General features: G+C 36.4%; 1 protein-coding gene across 2 annotated transcripts in view; it reads right to left on the reverse strand.

Annotated features, from left to right (window-relative positions):
* LOC127520143 (A-kinase anchor protein 2) overlaps positions 1-14,241 on the reverse strand; it is a 117,419-nt gene extending 103,178 nt beyond the window's left edge. The window contains exons 1-2 of one of the 2 annotated variants that reach the window (XM_051908020.1): positions 13,995-14,241; positions 6,347-6,538 (exon numbers count right to left, since the gene is read on the reverse strand). In XM_051908020.1, the coding sequence (XP_051763980.1) occupies positions 6,347-6,450 (104 nt within the window). In that variant the 5' untranslated portion in view covers positions 6,451-6,538; positions 13,995-14,241. The remainder of the gene's footprint in view (positions 1-6,346; positions 6,539-13,994) is intronic. The other variant, XM_051908021.1, reaches the window with a different exon arrangement.
* Between the last annotated feature and the right edge of the window lie 11,911 nt (positions 14,242-26,152).

Consider the following 26,152-nt stretch of genomic DNA (forward strand, 5'->3'; position numbering starts at 1 on the left):
AGCACTGAAAAGACAGCAGTTGAATAATGCTAATCTATTATGCTGCATAATACTTACGGTGCGTCAACTAGCACAGAGCGAGCATTTTCAATTCATTCCTATTTTAACTTATGCAAGAAATTACTACAGAATATTTGAATCAGTTTGTAATAAGCAATTACCCCACACCGACAGGGTATGAAGAAATGTATATAATACCTTTATATATTTAAAAATTACAGGCATCTGAGCTGTAGTACTAGTAGCTTTTTTCCACATGCCTTCTATTGGCACTCAAACATACTCAAGTAAGACTCTTAGAGAGCTTCTAACAGCACTTCATTAGTGCTGTGCTCGCATTGGCATTTGGCACAAACTACCTTCTTGTGCCACAAGCAAGTGGCAAATTGGTAACTGTCCCTCAAGAGCACAAATGTAAGACAGCTGCCCAAATGCCAGTGTCTCAACTGATCTGTCTTTAGCAAAAGGGCCTTTGTTCTATATTAAGTTGAGCTAAAATTTAGACCACAAATTTCCCCAAAACATTGTGCATACAACCTGCTTTGTTGTCTGAAATTAGTTAATTGTGCAGTGTGGCTGACAATAATTATTATATGAAAATGTGTATTCTCAAAGCAACTTGTAATTAATTTTATGCATCGGATTTCAAAGATGCAAAAATAAATGCCAGTCTTAACCTCATACAAAATTATAAGTGGACTAGCTAGCAATCATATAACTAGCTAGCTCTACAAGACTTGGAATACAGCATGTTTCACACTGACGATGAGATCCACTTTTGTTGTATGGAAAAGAGCAGTCTGAACATTCTGCTTATGGGGTTGGAGTGACATGAAGGTGAGTTTATTTGTTCATTTACAGAAATGTTATTATGTAAACCTATTAACTTTGACAATATTGATTCATTTTTATCAATTATATTACTTTTTAAATGTACAATCGTTTATTGTACTTGTAAAATGTGTGTAATTTATTTGCATTATATTGGCTTATGGTTTGAATTTACAGCAAGTTGTATATGACAAGACTGCAGTAGTCACTGATTTAGGGGTGATTATGATTATCATTCGTTAACAGTGATTGAAAACACAGTAATCATCCACAGTAATCACACATGATTCATGACTTGTTTAGTTTGTGGTTCAGTATGTAAATTATTTTGAGTCAACTGTAAATCAAGCCACAGCTTTTTCATGCGTATTACAGAAAAGTTTAAAAAAGTAAAACACATTTTTTGGAATGCCAAGTGCGTGAGGCCCAAATGTGTATGTTTCAAATCTTATAAGAAAAATGGTTTTTCATTTAATTTAAGTAACAATCAAGAGATGCTGTTTTACAAGAGGATGGTTTGCAAATAGTTTAGCTTTGTTGGAATGGTGTTAATGGGAAACAGTAATTTATCCAAAACTTTAGCAAGAAAGAGTTACCCAGTGAAATTCTGCTTTGTCTCCTATAATGATAACAGTGGCCTGCTGTTTTCTGTGTTTATGGCTGCAGTTGTTCTGGAGACTGTCACAGCTCTTGGTCTGGCTTCTTCCGAACACTTTAAATAGTGTGCTGCCAGTTGGAATTATAATACTTAACTCTTAGTGAATTAACATTTTTTAACTTCATAATTTCATTGCATAGCAGATATTTTACCATTCCTTGATTTTTTTGGAGTTCTCGATTTATATTTTTCTAGTCTGCTGCTTTAGACTTGTGGTGCCAGCAACCAGTCAGTGTTGTCATACTGTCATTTTCCTGTACCTCCCAAAGAGATCTATAATCAGTTGAAATGCTATCCATTAGCATTTGGACTCACCTCAGTGGAACACTGTGTACAATGGAAGTACACGTTTTCAGTGGCTGTCAATGGAGAGAGATGCTTTTTGCCAGCAGAGTGTGTAGTTACGTCATTTATGGCTCAGGTGACTGGTTACAAAAAATGATTTCCAAATTGAGTTTGTTTCACCCTTGAGCAAAGATGGCAGCATCTAGGTGGTATAACTGTATTATTTCCACTTCAAACAATACATGTGTTGTTTTATAATTTAAAACCTAAAAACATTCTTCTAAACTACTGTGAACCACTTCAAAAGTGTGCTTTACTATTTTTTCGTTAAAATAAATGCCACTTAAAGGTGCAGTAAGTGATTTCTTAGTAACACTGTTGACATGTGAAATCAACCTAAACATACACACCCCTCGCTTCATTGTTCCGCCCCGAAAATGCACAAACACACAATGCAAGAGTGGATGTCTCTTTATCATAGCTGAAGTGAAGCACTTCACGAACAATAAAGTGAAGATGATGAATGAACGACATGGAAGAACATGAACATACAGTATATACAAGCAAGAGTTTGTTATTACTCTATAGCTAACATTACAGCAACAACATATCTTGGTTCCGTGAAACATAGCAAAACCAATGTTACTTACGTAGAGCAGAAACACAACCTCGGCATCCGTTTTCAGGCCTTCCCTGCTTAAGTTTCTAATATTAACGTGGGTCCTAAAACATCTTGATCATCCTGATCAAAACCCATCTTTTTCCAGTGATATTCCTCTGACATTTTCTCTTTTGTAATGTCTCTCAGCCATCTCTCTTTCTACATTCCTTCTTCAAATCTCTCTCTTGCTCTGTAGGGGTGTAAGAAAATATCGATACACGTCAACATCGTGATATTATGTTTGGCGATACTGTATCGATTCTCAAAAACACTGTATCAATATTTATTTATTTATTTACTTACTTATTTACTTACTTACTTACTTACTAGATTCGTGGCTTTGTGTTTGGTTTAATCCCAACCGCTAGTCGCTAGATGTCTGCGTTATCTCAGAACGTAAACTGACATGGAGAAGCACAAGGCGTGTGCATCACAGGCGTTAGCATTAGCAAACCCAGCTCACAAGACGATAGAATTATTCTGGCTCCTGCCGCGGTGTACAGAGCTCATGTGGACTCATTTTGGTTTCAACTATAAAGAAACCACAAGGAGATCGACAAGAGTCATGTTGTTTTGCGAAATAGGCCATGTTAAAATCCAGTACTTGGGAAACGCATTGAATCTAAGAGCTCACTTAACATCCCAACGCCATCCGCGCTGCTGAGAGGCGTTTCGACAGAATATGTAATATGTACTGCACACTGTCCTCTCAATAACAAAATAAACACACAACAAAAATGACAGCAGAAAGAAAGCATCTGGTCATAGCGATGTGCATGTGTTTGCAATAGCTCTGTTCAGCACTTCAGTGAAGGCACGTTTATTTAAATAGCACTTTATACAATAGACTGCTTTAAAGCAAGCAGCTTTACAGTATTAAATATGAAAAAGTCATGCAGTCATGGAATGGAATATGCGCTTTCTGTTGTTAAATACTTTAGAAAAATTAAAAACTGCTATTCTGTGAACCTTTAAAACATATACACCTAAATAATCCCGCAGTCACTTTACTAGGCTATTTTTCCTTTACTTAGATTGCACAAAATAGTGATTTGTGATATAAATGCAAACAATACTGTCTTGATTAAATAAAATAAAGGGTTTTTTGTCAGGTTTTATGCATATGGTGGTGTTCTTTATGACAGTTTTTTCTAAAATTAGATCTTCTTTCTAAAAAAACAAGAAATATCTCAATATATCGCCTTTCTTACAGTTTCGCAATATATCACAATATATCGTATCGTAACCCCTGTATCGTGATTCGTATCGTATTGCCAGATTCTTGGCAATACACAGCCCTATTGCTCAGTCTCTCTCCTTTACACACTCTCACCTTTACACACGCATATACACACATTATGAGTGTATATGCCTCTACTGCTGATTGGCTACAAGTGTGTTGTGCTGCTCAATCCAATACACTTTCAACAGTGTTTCTCAGAAATCACTTACTTTAAGGTTTAATCTAAAGTAATGACATTCATTGGGCTGCTATATCAGGTAATGTAATTTGAACAACAACTTGGAACACAACTGCTATACAGTATGTCATATATATCATTATAAATAAGATTGATATGCTGTTTAGCTCTGAGGATTTGGCTGTGGTGTTTATCCTACAAGGCCGCCTGTTGCTGTGCTGTGACTGCTGCTAATTTTGCATGAGTCTGGAATGCGACAGCTGCAGTCACACAAGTGCTCAGTACAAACTCAAAGGCATTCTTTGGTGTGATGGCTCCAGGCCTTCTTTATTATCAAGATAGCACTCTCAAACGAGACTGCAATACTGTCACACAGGCACGGCAAGATAAATTGCTAATTATAGTATGGTTTGTGAGGCAAATCTATGTAAATTTAGGCAGATTACAGTGAATGACAGTTGTAAACTCACCCTTAACCTGGTTTTAGCTGTCCTGTTACATTGTAGTTGTGACGGTTTCAAGTGAACATGTTGGCACTGATCTGGCGTAATCAATAAGCAATTACTTGCAAATGAGATTCAAAATGTCCCTTACAATTTGAATCTCATTTGTAAGTTATTGCTTATTACTAATATACAGTCAGCTGGTCATTATCACATTTATGCTTTTCCACATCATTAACACATTTTAGCTTTTCCATATCTTTCCAAAAGAGGGAAAAATATAGAGACTGATTACAGCAGTCAGAAGTGAGATCGATGTCAAATTTGAAGTCACTCCCTCAGCCGTTGTATTATATATTTTAACAGTTTAATTACGCAACTCTCAAATGTCATGTTTTGCTTCCCTATGGAGTGCTAAGAGCATCTGCACCCTAAATGCCATACATTGCATAAAGCCAGCCATTTAGGGATGTGTTTCCTGTACAACAACATAACTCGCAGCTTAACTACAATAGATGTAGGCCTATATTCTGAAAAATTAACTAGCTAGTGATGACTGTTCCCCTAAACGGTATTAACTTTGTTGCACATCCGTAGTTTAATCTACGTTGGTACAACAATATACAGTAGAACTGTCATTGATAATGTAATAACATCTGCTAATTTATCGGTTCAAGATGAAATTATTGTGGGATTATTGCTGTAAATAATGAACATGTCATCTGAAGACTACTTGTTCTCTGTTGTTTGCATTATTTGCAGATGTTTGATTAAATCATGGGTTTCCTCTTACACTCTTAAAGGAACACTCAACTTTTTTTGAAAATAGGCTCATTTTCCAACTCCCCTAGCGTTAAACACTTGAGTTTTACCATTTTCGAATCCATTCAGCTGATCTCCGGGTCTGGTGGTAGCAATTTTAGCATAGCTTAGCATAGTTCATTGAATCCGATTAGACCGTTAGCATCTCGTTAAAAAATGAGTTTCAATATTTTTCCTATTTAAAACTGGACTCTTCTGTAGTTACATTGTGTACTAAGACCGACGGAAAATGAAAAGCTGCGATTTTCTAGGCTGATATGACTAGGAACTATACTCTCATTCTGGCGTAATAATCAAAGAACTTTGCTGCCGTCAGTTTTAAGCGAGATGCTAACGGTCTAATCGGATTCAATGAACTATGCTAAGCTATGCTAAAAGTGGTACCGCCAGACCCGGAGATCAGCGGAATGGATTCGAAAACGGTAAAACTCAACTGTTTAACTCTTGGGGAGTTGGAAAATGAGCCTATTTTCAAGAAAAGTGGAGTGTTCCTTTAAGGCCCATTCACACCAAGGACAATAACTATAATGATAACTATAAGGATATAGTTCTGAAAATCATTCTAAATATAAAAGGACAGCAGAGTCCAGACCACAACTATAACAATAACGGCACAGAGAAACAATATCGTTGGAATCACTTTCAGAACGATATTTCCTAGCTGATGAATGATAAAACCATTGACAGCCAATCAGAATCCATACGAGAATCCAACTGTTTGCCAATGTTCATTGAAGCAATTGTTTTGGGAAACACAGAATCGTTGAACTATTTTGCTAATGACAAAACTTACAACCATAGTTGGCTAATTATGCTTTTGGGATATGCTCCACTGGTTGGAGCTTGCAATTTCAACCTCATAACTTTAAGAATATTCCATGCTGTCCCAATTATTTTACAAGTCTGACATTAATTGCCCATCCAGTTCCTATTGAATAAGTGCTAACGACCCAAAACATAAGATAGTAGAAAGTCAACATTATCTTAATTTGATCTCATCATATTGTGTTCATTCATTCTTACAATTTCATTGCCAATGACACTGAAAAAATTACACGCATTTCCGCTGTTCTAACACACACACATATAGTTAGAGGAATCCATGACTGCAGACAGCAGCTGCAGCATCATCATCCTCCTTCTGCCCTGGCTGCCGTTGCTATGGCAACCTGTCCATGATGTCCAACCCTACAGAGGGAGGGCAAGGAAAAATGGAAGCACTCACTCATATGCCGGGGCTTTCCTCCGGAGAGGTGTGCCCATCATGGCTGCGTCTTCTCCCTCTTCCTCTTTCTTTGCTCGTCTTCTTTCTGCTGCTGTTACCAGCATCACCTTGGGAATGATGGATCTTCTCCACCTTTTCCTGAGATTTCAGATGGATGCTGGATGCTTGCAGCTTGCTTCCGCTCTGTCTAGCCTGCAGGATGAGAGAGAGAGAGAAAGAGAGAGAGAGCGAGAGAGGGAGATAGAGACAGGAGGGAGGGTCACATTTGTTTAACGTCTGATTTTATTGGTAGAGAATGTGCTTCTCTTTGGACTTTCATTTGAGAATGTAATATTACAGCAATTCTGATTAGCAATATGTCATCAAATCTAGAGTATAGTCCTAAGCCATTTAACAGATATATCAGACTGAAAGTAACCTTCGATTTATCTACAAATGAGTCTGATGTGGTACAGTAAAAAGACATGCTCATATTATACAGATTATTAATTGTTCATGTTTAACCAAAAAAACTTCCATACTGCAGCTTTAAACCTCAATTTCATGGGAATTTGTAATTATTGTATGAGTTTGCAAGTTTGTATGAATTTATTATGCATGACGATTATTTATTAAGTATGACGACGAATACAGGCGATCCACACTCCAATCCAGAAGGGGGCACGCTTTTTAGCCTAACCTATTTTTTAACCACCAATAATCGCAATAAGCTCTGTGTTTTGTTACTTTCGTTAAGAAACAAAGTGCCATCTTTCAAACTCTGTCCATTTTATCACGAAATTCAAACAATAAATGCCGTTTTGACGCTTTTTAATGTGACATGACAAATGGCAGCGCGGAGCACGAGTGAACGCGATCATCCCTTCCTCTTCACTACTAGGCCTACAGAATGAACATGAATGAACATGAAGGGATGTTGAAAGATACAGTACAACTTAGTGTTTCAACCGCGGAAAGATGTCAGTAAAACAGTTTGTAAACAATATGTCATTTGCTATTACATTTGCCTCAGCAAAGCCATTCAGTGTCCACAGCTTGTTAGTTCGCTAAAGAAATTAACTGTGTCACTAAGTAAATGCACTATATTAGCCTATATATTAATTATATTTTACTTAACCTGTTAGTTAATGTAAGGCCTAAATAAATCCGTCATGAAGACAAGTTATGACAGCCACTGTGTTAATGATTATATTTCAACAATGAATTGGAGAAATATAAATTAATGCAAAAACTGCCTTATGTGTAATTTACATGCTTACAATACATACATTTTTCTTTTTATTATTATTTGAGTGTTGATGATTATGTCTAAAAATAAATAGCAACTGAATTTAATTATTTGGGCTCTGTTGTTAATTGTAACCTTTAATATGGCTCCCTAATAGTTTACAGCATTAGCGAGATTTTTTCTCCTTAAGAAAATTTTAATTATAATTGAATAAATTTAAAGACAGAGGCACAGTTGGTTCAGTAAAACATTGTTTAATAAAAAAAAGATAGTTTTTTTTTCACCCTGCTGTACCGAACCTGTACCGAACCGTGACTTCAAAACGGAGGTATGTAACGAACCGTCATGTTTGTGTACCGTTACACCCCTAACTATGGTGACAGGCAGGGATCAGGAGGAAGACAGAACCAATAAACACAATGACAGCAAAACACTAGACCAGAAAATCAAACGTGACAGGAGCAGCACTTTGCCAAAAAATAAAAGGATAAAAGTTTTCATTTGATTACATTTCCATTACAACCCTAATAGCTACAGTAATGTCTTCAGCAGGTTATATCCCCTAAGCCTAGTAGTGAGTGTGTTATGAGCAGTAGGATAACCATATTCATCCGCACAGTCATGCAGAGCCGAAGCACAACCAAAACAATGTTCTTACGCAAAATGCATGCTGTTTTGCTTTTTAACCGCTAGAGGACCAAAAGTTGCCCAGTGTACCTTTATAATGTCATTTTTATTTATTTATTTAGTAAGTAGTTTTAAACTCTAAAATTTAAAGTTTTTTTCTTTAAATATGTTTACATCTTCACTGTATTTTTACTGAATTATTCTGGCAACCCTGTTCTTTTTCTGTAATTTTTTTTTTTTTTTTTTTTTAACAGTGTAATAGTATCTCAGAGATACTAAAATAACACTGTTCCTCGCCACCTGTTCTTATTAATTAGAGGCACAAAAGAGTTTGACCAGATGTCTGGTTGGAGAACTGTCGGCAGTAAGGAATAAGAGTATAGCTGTAGGTTACTGGAACTGTAAGCACACTTTGTCTATAAATCACTTTGGCTAGGAAGCATTTACAAAGACCAAAGCACTTGTTTAGCATGTCAATTTAGTGTCATTTTAAATGGAATAAAGCCATAGCTTTCAAATATTCCCTCAGACAGTGTGATTGAGATAGGCTGCTCTTACAAGACCAAGGTCACATTCAGCCGACGTGTTAAGACTTTCTGCATGCTTGAGTGTCACACACTTGGATGTTTGTGATTATGTGATTATGTTAGTACCTTGAGTTATCAAACTGTCTGGAATGCTTGTAGTAGACTTTAGTTGTCTTTGTGCCTTATTTGGCTGCCTTATTTACTAACTTAGTGCATTTTGCTTACAAAACTATATATTTACTGTACGAGAATAGTCTTTATACTCTTTGTGAAAATTAAAATATCAGGCCTTAAAAGTAATTCAGCACAGAGGCAATGTTTCTATTTACTGCACATTAACACAGTAAGTAATACTGTAATTACTATAAGTAGTAAAGTAAAAAAAAATACACTTTCTAAACAAAATATGGGTGATGTCTGTCATTGCAAAACTATCTACGAGCTGCACATGGGTAAGAATATATTCTATATCATACATCAGTGAATTGCTAATATATATAAAACCACATTTTAATATTAATTACATGAATACTTTTTCCCAGAATGGTAATTATGGTGTTAAGAGTGACACATGCTTTGACGTAAGTTTTGCATCCAAATGCTGAAAATACTAGTTATATAAACACTAATACAAAATGCTGAACGTGGTTTTACAACATTTAAATATTCTCAGTATTCATTATTTTTTATTTTTTATTTTTTGTGTAATGTAAATTTAGAATGCAAAATCATTTAGAATGGGTTTCTGCATTAATAAATACTGTTTTTCTCAATTTTTTTTTTTAGCTACACTATGTAACTTTTGGCCTCTAGCAGTTAAAATATAAAACTGCATGCGTCTTGCGGAAGAACATTGTTTTGGTTGTTTCGTCTCTGCTCCTCAGTGCAGATGAATGTAGTCTGAAGCACTAGTGTACACATGGATACAAGACATCTTACCAGAGCGGATAGTCAAATAGACATTATTTTTGTTTTGACAACCAGTGATTGCCCCAAGGTTTGCAGTTTTAAGAGGTGGTTGATTATGATTTCACTTTTTTATCTTTAGTTAGTGTGTAATGTTGCTGTTAGAGCAGAAACAACATCTGCAAAGTTACGACACTGAAAGTTTAATGCAAAGGGAGATGTTTTCTTTTAAGGAATTTGCTGTTTAAGGACTACAACAAATGGCTGGTAGGGACTACAACAAGCTTCTTCTCGGGTTAGTGACAGCACTAACCCTAAAATTTACATAAACTCTGCCCCTGAGAACATGCAACAAAGGGGGTGAAGCCATGTTGGGCTGTTTTAGAGAAGAGGAAGAGTTGTTGTAGTAGAGTGTTGTTACCATGCCGTCATTTTACACCAGGGCTATTCAACTGGCGGCCCGCGGGCCAAGTCCGTCTGGCACGTGGGCACCCACACCACTAACTCTACCCAAGACTACAAAGTGTATTATATGCACGCCATAAAGTGCGTATCATATGCATGCCAAAACTCATTTTGGCATATATTTTCTACGAGATTACACACGCGTACTATTGATACGCATTCTCATGTGAACGGGTTGGGTGGCCGCAGTGGCGCCTGCAGCTGCACTGTTCGTACCATGCACGCTCCTCTGACTGACCTGAGAAACGTTTTCCGTGCGAATATTTCAGCAGTTATTATGTGCGTCCCGTATTTCTGTCGACTGAACCAGCGATACCAATCATTCGTGAATTAATCGTTCTTTTGTCTCAATTCTTTCCTTTCCGTGAATTGGCCAAACGTGCTTGCATAACTATCTGAAACGATTTGGATTTGTTCGGACCGCTCTGTCACTGAATCATCTGAAGTTTTTTCTCGTTCAGTAACAACAAATACAGAACAAATAGCGCTGTTTTCATGTTTCATGTTTCACTAGTTTACTTTGAACTACGCAGCACGGCCCAGTGGATAACGGAACGAAAGCCTAAAGGAGTTGCGTTTATTCCCGGTCACCATTATTAAACAGCGTTGCGACATCCAGTAAGAAACATTTCAATTCAACACACACCTCTCGGTTACAAACCACAAAACACTTGATGATTAATCTAGTTTTAAATCGGATGAAACAGCCTCAACATTCCCAACAATGAGGAAAACAGGAGAAACGTGCCATGAATGAAGATAGAAGACTTTTAAATCCCAAAATCCCTCTTTTGGAAAGGGGGCCGGGAGCAGCAGCTCATTTACATTTAAAGGGACACACACAAAAATGGTGTGCTTTTTTTCTCACACACAAAATAGGGGCAAATTTGACAAGCTATAATAAATGATCTGTGGGGTATCTTGAGCTGAAACTTCACAGACACATTCTGGGGACACCAGAGACTTATATTACATCTTGTAAAAGGGTCATAATAGGTCCCCTTTAAATGATCCATTGTCAGATTTTCTCATTCAGTGTGACAACAAGCTTTCAGTTTCACACTACCGACAGCTGGTGGTACTTTTTTCTGTGTACGGTTGACGTGACAAGCATGGGCGAAAGTATGCAATTTCCCACGAAATTTGTCTCGTCAGCTGTAATATATGTCATTATAGGTATTATTATACAGTCATGTGAAAAAGTTAGGACACCCTATTGAATTCCATGGTTTTCCGTATCAGGACAAAAAGCCAAGATGGAAAAACTATGGGTGACAAAGTTAGGACACCCTATGATTCAATTGCCTGTAGATCCACTTTTAGCAGCAATAACTTGAAGTAATCATTTTCTGTATGACTTTATCAGTCTCTCACATCGTTCTGGAGGAATTTTGGCCCATTCTTCTTACAGTGTTGCTCCAGTTTATTGAGGTTTGTGGACATTTGTCTATGCACAGCTCTCGCCACAGCATTTCAGTCGGGATGAGGTCTGGACTTCGACTGGGCCATTGCAACACATTGATTCTTTTCTTTTTCAGCCATTATGTTGTAGATTTGCTGGTAATTACCCAGTTTTGGCCAAGCTTTAGCTGTTGGATGGTCTCACATTTGACTCTAGAATACTTTGGTATACAGAGGGGTTAAGGGTCGACACAATGACTGAGATGCCCAGGGCCCATGACTACAAAACAAGCCAAAAATCATCAGCCCTATACCCACATGCTTGACTTTTGGTATGAGGTGTTTGTGCTGATATTTTCTTTTGGTTTTCACCAAACTTGTTGGTGCTGTGAATTATGGACAAACATCTCCAGTTTGGTCTCATCTGTCCAAAGGACTTTGTTCCAGAAGTCTTGTGGTTTGTTCAGAAGCAACTTTGCACACCTAAGCCATGCTGCCATGTTTTTTTTTTTTAGAGAGAAGAGGCTTTCTCCTGGAAACCTTTCCAAACATGCCATACCTGTCCCATCTTTTTCTAATTGTACTGTCTTGAACTTTATCTTTTAACATGTTAACTGAGGCCTGTAGAGTCTGAAATGTAGCTCTTGAGCTGTCTGCAATTTCTCTGAGCATTACACGGTCTGATCTTGGGGTGAATTTGCTGGGACGTCCACTCATGGGAAGATTGGTGTCTGTTTTTAATGTTTTCCACTTGTGAATCATCTTCCTCATTGTAAATAATGGACTTCAAATTGTTTTGAAATGGCCTTGTAACTGTTTCCAGACTGATGGCAGCAACAATTGCTTCTTTAAGATCATTGCTGATTTCTTTCCTCCTTGGCATTGTGTTAACACATACTTGAAGGGTCCAGACACCCAAACTGCAGCTTTTATAGAGGTGATCACACACTTGCTAGTGATCAGTTAATCAAAGACATTTGATTAGCAGTACCTGACTGTTATTTACCCTCTTAAATTCCTAGGTTTTATTTTGCAAATTTTAAGACCTGCCAAGGACCAGACGATTTTTTTTACTATGCCCTGATACAGAAAACCATGGAATTCAATAGGGGGTTCCTAACGTTTTCCACATGACTGTATGTAGCCTATATCAACGTTGAGTAGAGACATGGTTTGGAAGATAGATTTTTCTTTGCACTCTCATTATTAACATTTTTTTTTTTTTTTTTTAATAAATCAAATACAAATATACATAGTGTAGTTTTAATCGTGCACATATAGTTATTCAACCCCCTTTACATGACATTAGGGCAAGTTGTGTCAGTGGACAACGTTTTTTTAGGAGTCATGGCCCTATGTTACAGATGCTTACTTAATATCATTTGTTAATGTAATTAGGAATATTAGTTTTAACTAATTTCCCATCTAATTTATTTCTACTTCTCTAGACCAGGGATTTTCAATCTTTTAGATGCCATGCATGCACAGACCAGCGTATATGACCATCCTGGTGCGAGGCACCCTCCATCCTAAAATTTTAAAAGCAACTATATGTTTTTATGAATAAAAAGTCCCAGTTTATAATGTGAAACATTGATATTATAAAACGGAGTAAAGTAATGAGCAGTCTAGTTTAGTTTTTTTTTTTTTCTTTTTCTTGATTTTAGTTAGTATATCTCTGTTTACTATTTTTCTCTTTTGTATCCATGGTAATTCATTGTTTGATTGATTTGCCTTACCTGTCTCATGTTTTCTCCCTTAGTTAACCAGTGTATTTACAGCCCTCGGTTTGTGTTCTCAGTAGTCCATACTCGTCTGTGTATAGTGGTTGTGTTTATCCTGCACATTATCTTGATCTCTTGAGTGTTTGCTTTTTTGATTTATTGTTTAAAGTTGACTGCTGCATTTAGATCCTGCCTCAACTTTCCTTTCCTACAACCCAGCTGTGACAAGTAAAATGTTAAGCTTTTCCACAGACCCCCTAGCACTCCCTAATGCATCCTGTTTGAAAACCCCAGCTCTACAAGACAAACTACAGAGATAGATCACCCCTCAAAATGAAATGTACTCACTCTCATAATGTTCTGGCTGAAAGTCAGTGGGGTCCAAAGTTGTTTTGGACTACATTGTCTTGGACAAAAACAGCTGAAACATTCTTCAAAGTATCTTATTTTATGTTTCACAGAAGAAATACATCCATATAGGTTTGAAACATCATGAGAATGAGTAAATGATGACAGAATCTTCATTTTTGAGTGAACTGACACTCCACTCTCCTTTATGTTGATATAACATTTCAAGGTACGGTTGAATATAATTTTTTAAAAGACTGTGACAATAATATAACAAGCTACCTTTGAACCATGAAACAAGATTATGTTCCAGGTCTTGATTAGATCGGTGTCCAATTCAGTCTTCAAAGAAAACAACACAAGCAAATGAAGGATAACCAAAGTGAGATGAACAAAGCTGGTGCTAATACTAATATACTCACTTATTTCAGGTCTGCAGTAAGCCACTATCCCTGAGAGCTGTAGTGTTACATGACCCTCTGCATTCCTAGGATGGCTGACAGTTGAAAGTGTCCGTCTCAGTTGTTTGCCCAGCAAGGAGGCGCAGCAGTGGTCCTGAGGCCCATCTCAGCTTACCAGCAGGAGCGTGTGCTGTACCTTTTGCCGTTAATTTGGTAGGATTTGTTTTTTTACAGACCTTGAGTCTTTTCAGCTAGACAAGTTCCTCATGTTCACAACACATCACAGTACAAAAACACTCACACAAAAGTTGCATAGATTCCAAAACAGCATTAAAAAAAAACTGTAAATGGGGGCGTAAGGGACAAGGCCATTTATGTAAGCGACAGAGCCACAGATATCACACGCTGATACAATGTTAGCTTTGTTGACTGCTCTTTCTGGAATTTTTCCGCAGTAGCTGCAGTGAAGGGGCCTTTCAACAGTCACCGTTTGCACTGTCACCTCATCAGTAATATATTTAAGGTCATCAGCAATAGAGGACAGAAAGCTAGTTCACATCCTGTTTAATGTCCTTTTGATAACCACAATGTTACACCACCATTCAAAAGTTTAGGGTTGGTAAGAATTTTTTTTGTAACACTTCGGGGAACACATATTCACTATTAACTACAACATTTGTGCCTCAATAAGCTATTAATATTACTCCTTATTAATAGTTAGTAAGGTAGTTGTTAAGTTTAGGTATTGGGTAGGATTAAGGGATGTAGAATAAGGTCATGCAGAATAAGGCATTTATATGTGTTTTATAAGTACTAATAAACAGCCAATATCCTTAGTAATATGCAAGCTAATAGGCAACTTAAAAAGTGATAATTGAAGCCTAAAATAAAGTGTTACTTTTTTTTTTTTTTTTTTGGAATGAAATTAATCATTTATTCAGCAAGGATGCATTAAATTGGTCAAAAGTGACAGTAAAGGTATTTATAATGTTAAAAAAGATTTCTATTTCAAATAAATGCTGTTCTTTTGAACTTTATATTCATCAAAGTATCATGTATCATGGTTTTCACAAAAATGTGAAGCAGCACAACTGTTTTCAACATTAATAATAATCAGAAATGTTTCTTGAGCAGCAAATCAGCATAATAGAATGATTTTAGAAGGATCATGTGACACTGAAGACTGGAGTAATAATGCTGAAAATTCAGCTTTGATCACAGGAGTACATTTTACAATATATCACAGGAATATATTTACAATATATTCACATAGAAAAGTTATTTTAAATTGCAATATTTCACAATATTGTTGCTGTACTGTATTTTTGATCAAATAAAAGCAGCCTTGGTGAGCAGAAGAGACTTCTTTCAAAAACATTTAAAAATCTTACTGAAACCAAACTTTTGAACAGTAGTGAAAATACTTTTTAATCTAGTATTCAGAAATAGGTTCCTCTGACACACAGCCAATTAGCCACCAATTGGATACTTAAACTCAAAATACAAGTAGTATAATATAGCCACAAGCGGTGATTGTCGGGGTCAAAGCTCAAATGGCTCATGTAAACGATATAGTTATACAATGACCATGTCTTTTTTCAAATACGAGTCTTTTTATGTCTCTGTATAGATGTATCATTCTATGTACAATATTACTAATAATATTGTCTCTTCATTTTAATTGGACAGCAATACATCCAATCATATCTGGAAAAAACTTACAAATATGTTTTCAGTATCATTAGGATATGTAAAAAATAAAGGTAATTTCGAGATCACAGATTTCTTTGCAAACTGATTAGACTTACATTAGAATAACTATACATTTTATGTCTAGTCAATCTATTTTTTTTTTTTTTTATGATATTTGAGCATGTTTGTAAGACTACTCCACTTTTGTGGGTGGTAATTGTCAATTAATCAGTTATTGTATAGTTAATGAACTATCCAGATGAATTAGGTGGTTCACCAGATGAATTCTCCAATTAGTGCCTCCAATTAGTACAAATGTTGTTGACCAATGTTTAAGCTTTTAGAGCTGAAGATAGTCCTTGATGGACTGAAACGTTTGCTCTTTGTTTCTTTTCTCTTTTTTTTTTTTTGTGCACAGTCACATTTTTATAGTGCACTTTGGTATTTTGTTGTCACTTTCTATGTGAATCTTCAGTAAAATAATTTTCAATGGACGTTGAACTTTGAATTTGTTTGGTTTGCAGATTCCTTTTTCTTTTCTTTTTTTTTATAGTCAATTTTTTAAACCATTTACAAGGATTTTAAACTACGATACCTAAAATGATTTGTTATCCTGTGCTATTAACATTGGTATTACAGCCTTCTTCTCTAATCCCCAGTAAATAAATGGATATTTTAAAAATTGCTGTAAGCACCCAGAGCATCAGAAATTCATGAAATTCTGCATGTTTACACAGAATGTCCTGTTGACTATGTGTGTCAAGTTTTAAGTTTGAACATTGCATTCAACAAAAATAGATCAATTTGTGCAAATGGGCATTGCCAGATTATCTATCAAACTATCTTTGACAAATTAAAATTCTTTTGATAACTTTTTGTTGTGAGGGTCTAGGGATGATGCATACTAAGTTTTGTGTGAATTGGATGAACGGACAAGCAAGTTTAAAGAAGTAGAAGTAGTTTTTTTTTTTTTTTTTTTTAGAAGTAGTTTTTTCTAACAAATTAGAATGGTGGATTAAGTTTGCAGATAATCATAGCAATGAGACTTAATCTTGAATGGACCTTAGGCAAGGATTCAGATGAAACAAGAACTTTTGTTCTTATTATAGCACCACCTAGTGTCCAATGGATGTGGTTCTGTGTGCCTGAGTAGTGGTTGTGATTTCTGATCATCCCACTAAGTTTGGTACATGTATGTCTTACGATGACTTACGATCTCTGACACCCAGATAGTTTTAGTGCATAAGACAAAAATACAATAGGGTTCCAGCACCTGCCTAATATGTGCAAAAGAGATTAAAATTACAGTATAACATAACAACACATAAAAATCTACTATACAATGTTGGCTTTTAAATCCTTATTTAAATGACTAATCTTGTACTAAACAGGCTTATTGGTTTAGGAAATAGTTAACTGGACTTATTTTGTATGTAATTTACAGAACCTCTTAAAACCCCTCAATAAAACTTATCTTTAGTTGCTTTAAGTAATAAATCAATAGTTCTTACTGTTAAAAGCTTAGAATGCTTTAAATCTGTCACAGTAGGCAATTGCAAATCGACTTCATTCCACAGTGTAGTTTAATGACCAACGAGAAGCGTTTAAACTCTTAAGAACATCAGACAACTAATAATATCTGTTGAACTTATGCCAAAGACAAAGGCTGTTTACACAAGTAGCCTAGCCTTAATAGAAGAGTGTAAAATTAAAGTGCTATATTACTTAGAAAGCCGCAGATAAAGAAAGCAATTGTTCAGTTATAAAACTTTAAACATTTCATTATTCAGACTGCTCACTAATTCATGGGACTTTAATATTAAGCCCTAATGGGTAAATTTCACAAAAGCATTCATAGTTCTTCATGGTTTTTATTTATTTATTTATTTTGACATTGACACACGGGTACTTCAAATTCTCATTACAGCAATACATCTAGACATTATTCTCAGTGGTGATTCTCATTACTTTAATACAGTATTTTTGAAACTTTATTGCAGTAAAAAAATGTAATTAACAAAGTCAGAACATCAAATTAAACAATTTACATAATTGTATATATAATATTATATTTATTAATAATTCATTAATTGTTTTTTTTTTTTTCAAATTTTAGTAAAATAAAGCAAAAATGAAGAACATCTTTTATGTCCAAAAATAGCTTAATTTTCTTTAAGCAAAATGTAATTTTGCATTTTACCTTCTTTTAATTCATTTATTTTGAGATTCAACCTTATATTTGGGATTCAGTTACACCCTATATGTGAGGTATATTAGCTACTTGTCTTATCCCTCTAAATAGAGATCAAAACTAGTGTCTACAGAAATACCATTCCTGTTTTACTTGTAATCTCAATAATACAACAGCAGAGGGCAGCATTTTTATACAAATTACAGACATTGAACTGCAAACTGGTGATAGTGGCTTGTCACATAGTTAATGCTTGATGCAAATTAACTTGAAATGATCTAAACCCTGCTATATATATATTATAATCACTATGAGTGTCACAACTAGGTGGTTGTAATTGCAGTTGCTTACATTCATGCCAAAGCTCAGTGTTATGAGAAAGAAAATAATGCTTCACATTAAAAACCAAAGTAAGATATTCAGTTCAATGAGTTATATGTTTGTGCATCTCAGGAGGTTTACAGCCTAAAACAGACAGAATGTGTGTGATCTCGAAACGTGTGATGCATCTCTCTGGGCCAACTGTCGCATTTGTTTCTTTCCAGATTCACACAGTCACGCAGCTGATTCTTACAGTCCAGCAGGCCAGATCAGTAAGTCATTCTGAGCGCATGCATGCAGAAATCACTGCACAAAAAACAAGAGCTGCGTGCAATCAATTTCTCACGCTGAATCATTTTCTTCACCCTCGCATTATATTGTTTTTATTGTGTTTGTGCACGTAAACAGAGCAATCTTTTCACCGTGAAACGAATGCCACCTTTAATGCCCTTCATCTCAATTTTTTATTGCTGTTATTGCAATTAAATATAAATGAATGCATAGCTGAATAATTCATAGCATGTAATTTTCTGACCTTTTGAGTCATTATCACAGTTCATTGTGTTCAAAACAAGATGCTAGGCAGTCATACTTTCTTCAAACTATCATCGTGGCCCAATTTGCATAAATAGTACACTACTAAATAGTATGCAAAATAAGAATTACTGCATCCCATCTCATAGGATGCTGAAAAAAGTATGTGGGATCTACAAAGTGGGCAAGCTTTTTTCCTCATATATAGTTTCTTAGGAAAGACCCCTTATCCTACTTTAAGCAACAATGACATTTTGGCCATTTAAAGAAAAAAAAGGTATATTGCATGTTTTGGTAGGCTAACATTAGACAACTACAAATCACTTTAGAGATCTGGTATTGAGATGCAGACTGATATATGTGCTCAGGTATGTAATGTATTCATCAAACCCACTCTGACTGCAGGTTCAAAGAGACATTTGTCAGTCACCATGTTTTAATAATTCAGCCAGTGTGATGTAAGAGTTTGTTCACCAAAAGCTGTGTTACTTATAATTTAGTTGAGCAGACAGTTTTGATCTGAGCCTGTCTGAACTGTTTGGAGGTTTTTCATCAGTAATTTTGGATACCATCTGAGATACCGAAAACACAGCTGAGGAAGACATTGATCATTTTTACCAGCTAGGAGATTGTTAAAGCGAACAACAACAGTAAGTAAAGAAAAGTGAGGAGTAAGATTATATGGCAGCAGGTAAGAATTTATTACTTAGGCTATTATTTATTATTTAGGCAAACATAACTATTACTATTGCTTAAAGTATTTTGTTTTTACGCATACTGTTTGTATGCATAGTGCTTGTGATGTAAATTTCATCATCAGAATAGCGCACTCCTACTTTACATGTGGAGCCGGATTTTTCACTCATGGGAAAGTTCTATTTCGTTCTTTGTTTAGGGGTAAAAAAAAGTTTGAAATACCTTTGCAGTGATACACTGTAGCTCATCCCGATGCTGTCCACTCTGCTGAGAGCGACATTTAGGCTACGTTCACACTGTCAGTCCAAATCCGATTATTTGTGTATCCAATTGGAATCTGATCTAAAATGATTGACGTCCACATTGTGTATTGCAACTGTTCAGATCCATCCGATTTGTGTGTCCATGCCACTCTTTCGTTATCCTGAATATCTGCATTGGTTTCTATGGCAATGGAATTGCATTGGTAGGCATATGCCAAAAACAAAAACAACAACAACAAAAACGCAACGTGGAGGGGTTAGCAATACAGATGCTCTCTTATTTACAACATGGAAATGTGTAACCACCGTACTGGACTACTGCATCTTCTGAGGCAGCGTCAGAAATGTGGGAGGCTGGTATGCACTGCTTTATTCAATGCTGTCATCTCCGCTGGTTTCAAAACACGTCTCTGTTATCTTTGTCATTTTCTGCCTGTCCTGCACTTAGCAACAACACAACCTTGTTTCTTCATTGACTGTCAGCATGTTTCCTATAACAACATCTGACGTTTACGTTTTACATGGCGTAAGAAAGTCACAAACCACGCGACATCTGATCAGAGCGGTCAGACTGAAACTGAACATTTCCAGAAAATATGATTTGAATAAGATTTTAAACTACATATGAATGTAGCTCGAAATTTAATGGGATTTTCTGCTGTTCACACCTGCTAAATCTGATCGGATTTCAATTGGATATGCACAAAAATCGGATTTGGACTGACAGACTTCGCCTTAGATAAATTTGTGCTGTGCTTTCCTCTCAATAGTAAAATAAACACAACAAAAATGCAAGTGGCGAGAAAACAGCAGTTGCCCCCACGGTAGTAATCGCGATCAGGTTCCAGCTCCCCCAACGGTAGGGAGAATGCGTGGGCCCCACACAATCGCGTGCTTTGCTACTGTAGTTAAGAAAGCATCTGATCATGGTGATGTGGATATGTTTGCACCAGCTCTGCAATTCAGTGCTCCAGTCTTGTCGCATGGTTACACATGTAACCATAGTTCCCTGTGAACAGGGAACAGGACGCTGTGTCCCCTCGGGTTCGCTATGGGGAATGCCTCTGGCATGACTGGTGTCTGAAGCATGAGTCTAAACACGACAATGAACTTGACACTGGCAGGCAGCAGCCTATGACGTCAGCACTGGCATGACCGCGAATATAAAAGGGTGAAATACATCATCCACTTCTTGTCTGAAGGAGATGTGTGCAATAACTCCCTGAGGTCGGTGGTCGCGCCAGCGATACCACCTCGGTTTTTTTCTTACCAGTGCGAAAGAGACTCAACATACTCCATCGATTTTGGACATAAATATAAAAGCTATACATCATTCTGTCCGAGGAGAGGGCTCTGAGCTCGGTATTTGGTCCGAACCCAGAGTATTCCCCCCATATTTCTGGTTAGGAAAGTAACCAGGCGAGTGTGAGGAGACGAGGTGGTGGAGGGATGCTGAAAACTGTCGAGAAACATAGGTGAGTCGACTGCGTATATATACAGTATCTCACAAAAGTGAGTACACCCCTCACATTTCAGCAACCATTTTAGTATATCTTCTCAAGCGACAATACTATAGAAATGAAAATTGTATATACTTTAGAGTAGTTAATGTGCTGCTTGTATAGTAGTACAGATTTACTGTCCTCTAAAAATAACTCAACATACAGCCATTATTGTCTAAATAACTGGCAACAAAAGTGAGTACATCCTAATTGAACATGTCAAAACTGTGTCCAAAGTGTCAATATTTTGTGTGAGCACCACTGTTATCTAGCACTTCCTTAATCCTCCTGGGCATGGAATTCACCAGAGCTGCACAGGTTGTTGCTGGGATCCTCTTCCACTCCTCCATAATGACATCACAGAGCTGGTGGATGTTAGACACATGGCGCTTCTCCACCTTCCGCTTGAGGATGCCCCACAGGTGCTCAAATAAGGTTTAGGTGTGGAGACATACTTGGCCACTCCATCACCTTCATCTTCCTCAGCAAGGCAGTTGTCATCTTGGCGGTGTGTTTGGGGTCGTTATCATGTTGGAAAACTGCTGTTTGGCCCAGTTTCAGAAGGGATAGCATCATGTTCTGCTTCAGAATGTCACAGTACATGTTGGAATCCATGTTTCCCTCAATGAAGCGCAGTTCCCTTAGTCCCAGCAGCACTCATGCAGCCCCAGACGATGATGCCACCACCACCATGCTTGACTGTAGGCAAGACACAATTTTCTTGGTACTCCTCACCAGGGTGTTGCCACGCATGCTGGACACCGTCTGAGCCAAACAAGTTTATCTTAGTCTCATCAGACCACAGGACATGGTTCCAGTAATTCATGCTCTTGGACAGGTTGTCTTCAGCAAACTGTTTGCAGGCTTTCTTGTGAGCCAGCTTCAGAAGAGGCTTCTTCTTATAACCTAGGGCATCTTTGTGGAGAGTAACAATTCTAATTCTCAAATCCTCAGAGAGTTCTTTGCCATGAGGTGCCATGTTGAACATCCAGTGGTCAGTATGAGAGAATTGTACTCAAAGCACCAAATTTTAACTGCTCTTATACAAGATACGCAAATTTGTATGGTCCTATCAAGTAGACAAAAACATGAACATGATGAATAGTACATGTGGCTTTGCATGGTTAAAAGACGTAGAGCTGTTATCACTTAGGGTGTACTCACTTTTGTTGCCAGCTATTTAGACAATAATGGATGTATGTTGAGTTATTTTCAGAAGACAGTAAATCTGTACTACTATACAAGCAGCACATTGACTACTCTAAAATATATACAAGTTTCATTTCTATAGTATTGTCCCTTGAGAAAATATACTAAAATAGTTGCTGAAATGTGAGGGGTGTACTCACTTTTGTGAGATACTGTATATATAGGTCTCCACTCATGATTGGGTAGACATGTTGATTGCTGATTGCTGACTGCTTGTTGGAGTGATGATTAGTTAGATCATTTGAATGTTTTCCTCCCAAACTTTGTTAATAAAACATCATGTGGTGAGGAATAATGCTGGAAGAATTTACCTTAGAGGAAGAGTGTGACTGGTTTCAGTTACATTTTGAGGATCAAGCTGAGGATTATGAATGGTAAGTTCTGTATTCTTAAATCCATTTAAATATGAATCCTGCATGTTCTGTTTGTCTTTGAGTGAATGAATGGAACAGATGCGCGGTTTCGTTTACTACACATAACTTACATTAGTAAACATGCCATATTGGCTTTTCCCCTAACTATATTGCTATACTGAGATGAGTGAAATCGACTGAAATATGTAATAAATACTGAAATAAAATGGGTTAGCAATGTATTAAATTGCAAATTAACATTTATATTCTCTATAATATAACAAATACGATACATAAAATGTCATAGACGTAATATGAATTTTTAGACAAGATTTCTTTGGACTGTTTTGGACAGATTATAAAGTGTTTACTGTAAAATAGCCTCTTTAAAGTGAAACATCATTGAAGCTTTTGTTCACAATGAATGATGAAAATTCAGCTTTGCATCACAGAAATAAAATATATTTTAAAGTATATTATAATAGAAAACCATTATTTTAAATGATAATATTTTAGAATATTGCTGTTGTTTCTGTATTTTTGATCAAATAAATGCAGGCTTGATGAGCATGAAACTTCTTTCAAAAACATTAAAAATAGTAATGTGTCCAATATTGTGGCCGGTACTGTAGATAATTTAAAATATAATAGGCCTATACAAAATTCACATGATATGCAATAATACATGCATGCATAAGATAAAAAAAAAAAAAAAAAAAAAATATATATAATATAATATAATAAATATATATATATATATATATATATATATATATATATATATATGTGTGTATATATATATATATATATATATATATATACATACAAACCCGATTCCAAAAAAGTTGGGACACTGTACAAATTGTGAATAAAAAAGGAATGCAATGATGTGGAAGTTTCAAATTTCAATATTATTCAGAATACAACATAGATGACATATCAAATGTTTAAACTGAGAAAATGTATCATTTTAAGGGAAAAATAAGTTGATTTTAAATTTCATGGTATCAACACATCTCAAAAAAGTTGGGACAAGGCCATGTTTACCACTGTGTGGCATCCCCTCTTCTTTTTATAACAGTCTGCAAACGTCTGGGGACTGAGGAGACAAGTTGCTCAAGTTTAGGAATAAGAATGTTGTCCCATTCTTGTCTAATACAGGCTTCTAGTTGCTCAACTGTCTTAGGTCTTCTTTGTCGCATCTTCCTCTTTATGATGCGCCAAATGTTTTCTATGGGTGAAAGATCTGGACTGCAGGCTGGCCATTTCAGTACCCGGATCCTTCTTCTACGCAGCCATGATGTTGTAATTGATGCAGTATGTGGTCTGGCATTGTCATGTTGGAAAATGCAAGGTCTTCCCTGAAAGAGACGACGTCTGGATGGGAGCATATGTTTTTCTAGAACTTGGATATACCTTTCAGCATTGATGGTGCCTTTCCAGATGTGTAAGCTGCCCATGCCACACGCACTCATGCAACCCCATACCATCAGAGATGCAGGCTTCTGAACTGAGCGCTGATAACAACTTGGGTTGTCCTTGTCCTCTTTAGTCCGGATGACATGGCGTCCCAGTTTTCCAAAAAGAACTTCAAATTTTGATTCGTCTGACCACAGAACAGTTTTCCACTTTGCCACAGTCCGTTTTAAATGAGCCTTGGCCCAGAGAAAACGCCTGCGCTTCTGGATCATGTTTAGATATGGCTTCTTTTTTGACCTATAGAGTTTTAGCTGGCAACGGCGAATGGCACGGTGGATTGTGTTCACCAACAGTGTTTTCTGGAAGTATTCCTGAGCCCATGTTGTGATTTCCATTACAGTAGCATTCCTGTATGTGATGCAGTGCCGTCTAAGGGCCCGAAGATCACGGGCATCCAGTATGATTTTCCGGCCTTGACCCTTACGCACAGAGATTGTTCCAGATTCTCTGAATCTTTGGATTATATTATTCACTGTAGATGATGATAACTTCAAACTCTTTGCAATTTTTCTCTGAGAAACTCCTTTCTGATATTGCTCCACTATTTTTCGCCACAGCATTGGGGGAATTGGTGAATCCTCTGCCCATCTTGACTTCTGAGAGACACTGCCACTCTGAGAGGCTCTTTTTATACCCAATCATGTTGCCAATTGACCTAATAAGTTGCAAATTGGTCCTCCAGCTGTTCCTTATATGTACATTTAACTTTTCCGGCCTCTTATTGCTACCTGTCCCAACTTTTTTGGAATGTGTAGCTTTCATGAAATCCAAAATGAGCCAATATTTGGCATGACATTTCAAAATGTCTCACTTTCAACATTTGATATGTTATCTACATTCTATTGTGAATAAAATATAAGTTTATGATATTTGTAAATTATTGCATTCCTTTTTTATTCACAATTTGTACAGTGTCCCAACTTTTTTGGAATCGGGTTTGTGTGTATATATATATATATATATATATATATATATATATATATATATATATATATATATATATATATATTGTGTTAAGAGTGGACATCATATTAACATCAGTAGTTTTTATGATCCTGTTATCAGCATGCTCACAGATGTTTTTTTCTTTTATCTCACAGATTTGAGAATCATAGTGACCAGATATTGGCCCACATTGGACAAATGCTGCATGAATATGATAGTGAGATCACTGACTGGAAGCAGGAATTTTTTTTCTCCAGTGCATAGAAACACCAAACACATTGGAAATGCTAGGTATGTTATGTTCACTTATATCTTTGAACAGGATTTATTTCCAGGTATAACTGTGTACTCAAAATGTGCCTTTGACTCTCATTTTTATTGTTAACTATATTCTAAATAAACTAAAAAAATAAACTACTTTGTCCTCAGATTCTTTCTTTTAGTTCCCTCTCACATACCTGACTGAAAGGCTCATTATGCGGCTCATTATGTGGGTCACTGTCTCCTCAGGTGTGAATCACAGCATAATTCAGGATTATTCACGCCTCCATGCATATTGTCTTTCTAAACAGAAAGTGTCTTACAAAAAAAATCAATGTATTGTTTTATGTGAATGAGCAGGCAGGATGATTTTCATATAGTTTTGAAGCAAAAACTCTAGGCTTCAATATCCAATACTCAAAAGTCTTGTGGACACATATTTAATATTTGTTTTGTGGCCTTATTTCAGTAACTTACTTTTTTTTTCTTCAATAACCATGCATAAATGTTATTCTCTCAAAAATACAAACATGTACATACACATTGCTCACATATTATGGTAGCCAAGTTCAAAACTTCTCCAGGGCCCCAAAATACCCTCAGACCCTTGAGGGTTAATCAGAAGCATGGCAAATGGACGCAGAGTCTCGTTCCCTATTCTCAGGGAACCACGGTTACATGCGTAACCTGAGACATTCCCTTTTGTTTCCTAGGGGGTCGCCATGGGGAACGG

This window comes from Ctenopharyngodon idella, chromosome 10, assembly GCF_019924925.1.
Source record: "Ctenopharyngodon idella isolate HZGC_01 chromosome 10, HZGC01, whole genome shotgun sequence".
NCBI lineage: Eukaryota > Metazoa > Chordata > Actinopteri > Cypriniformes > Xenocyprididae > Ctenopharyngodon > Ctenopharyngodon idella.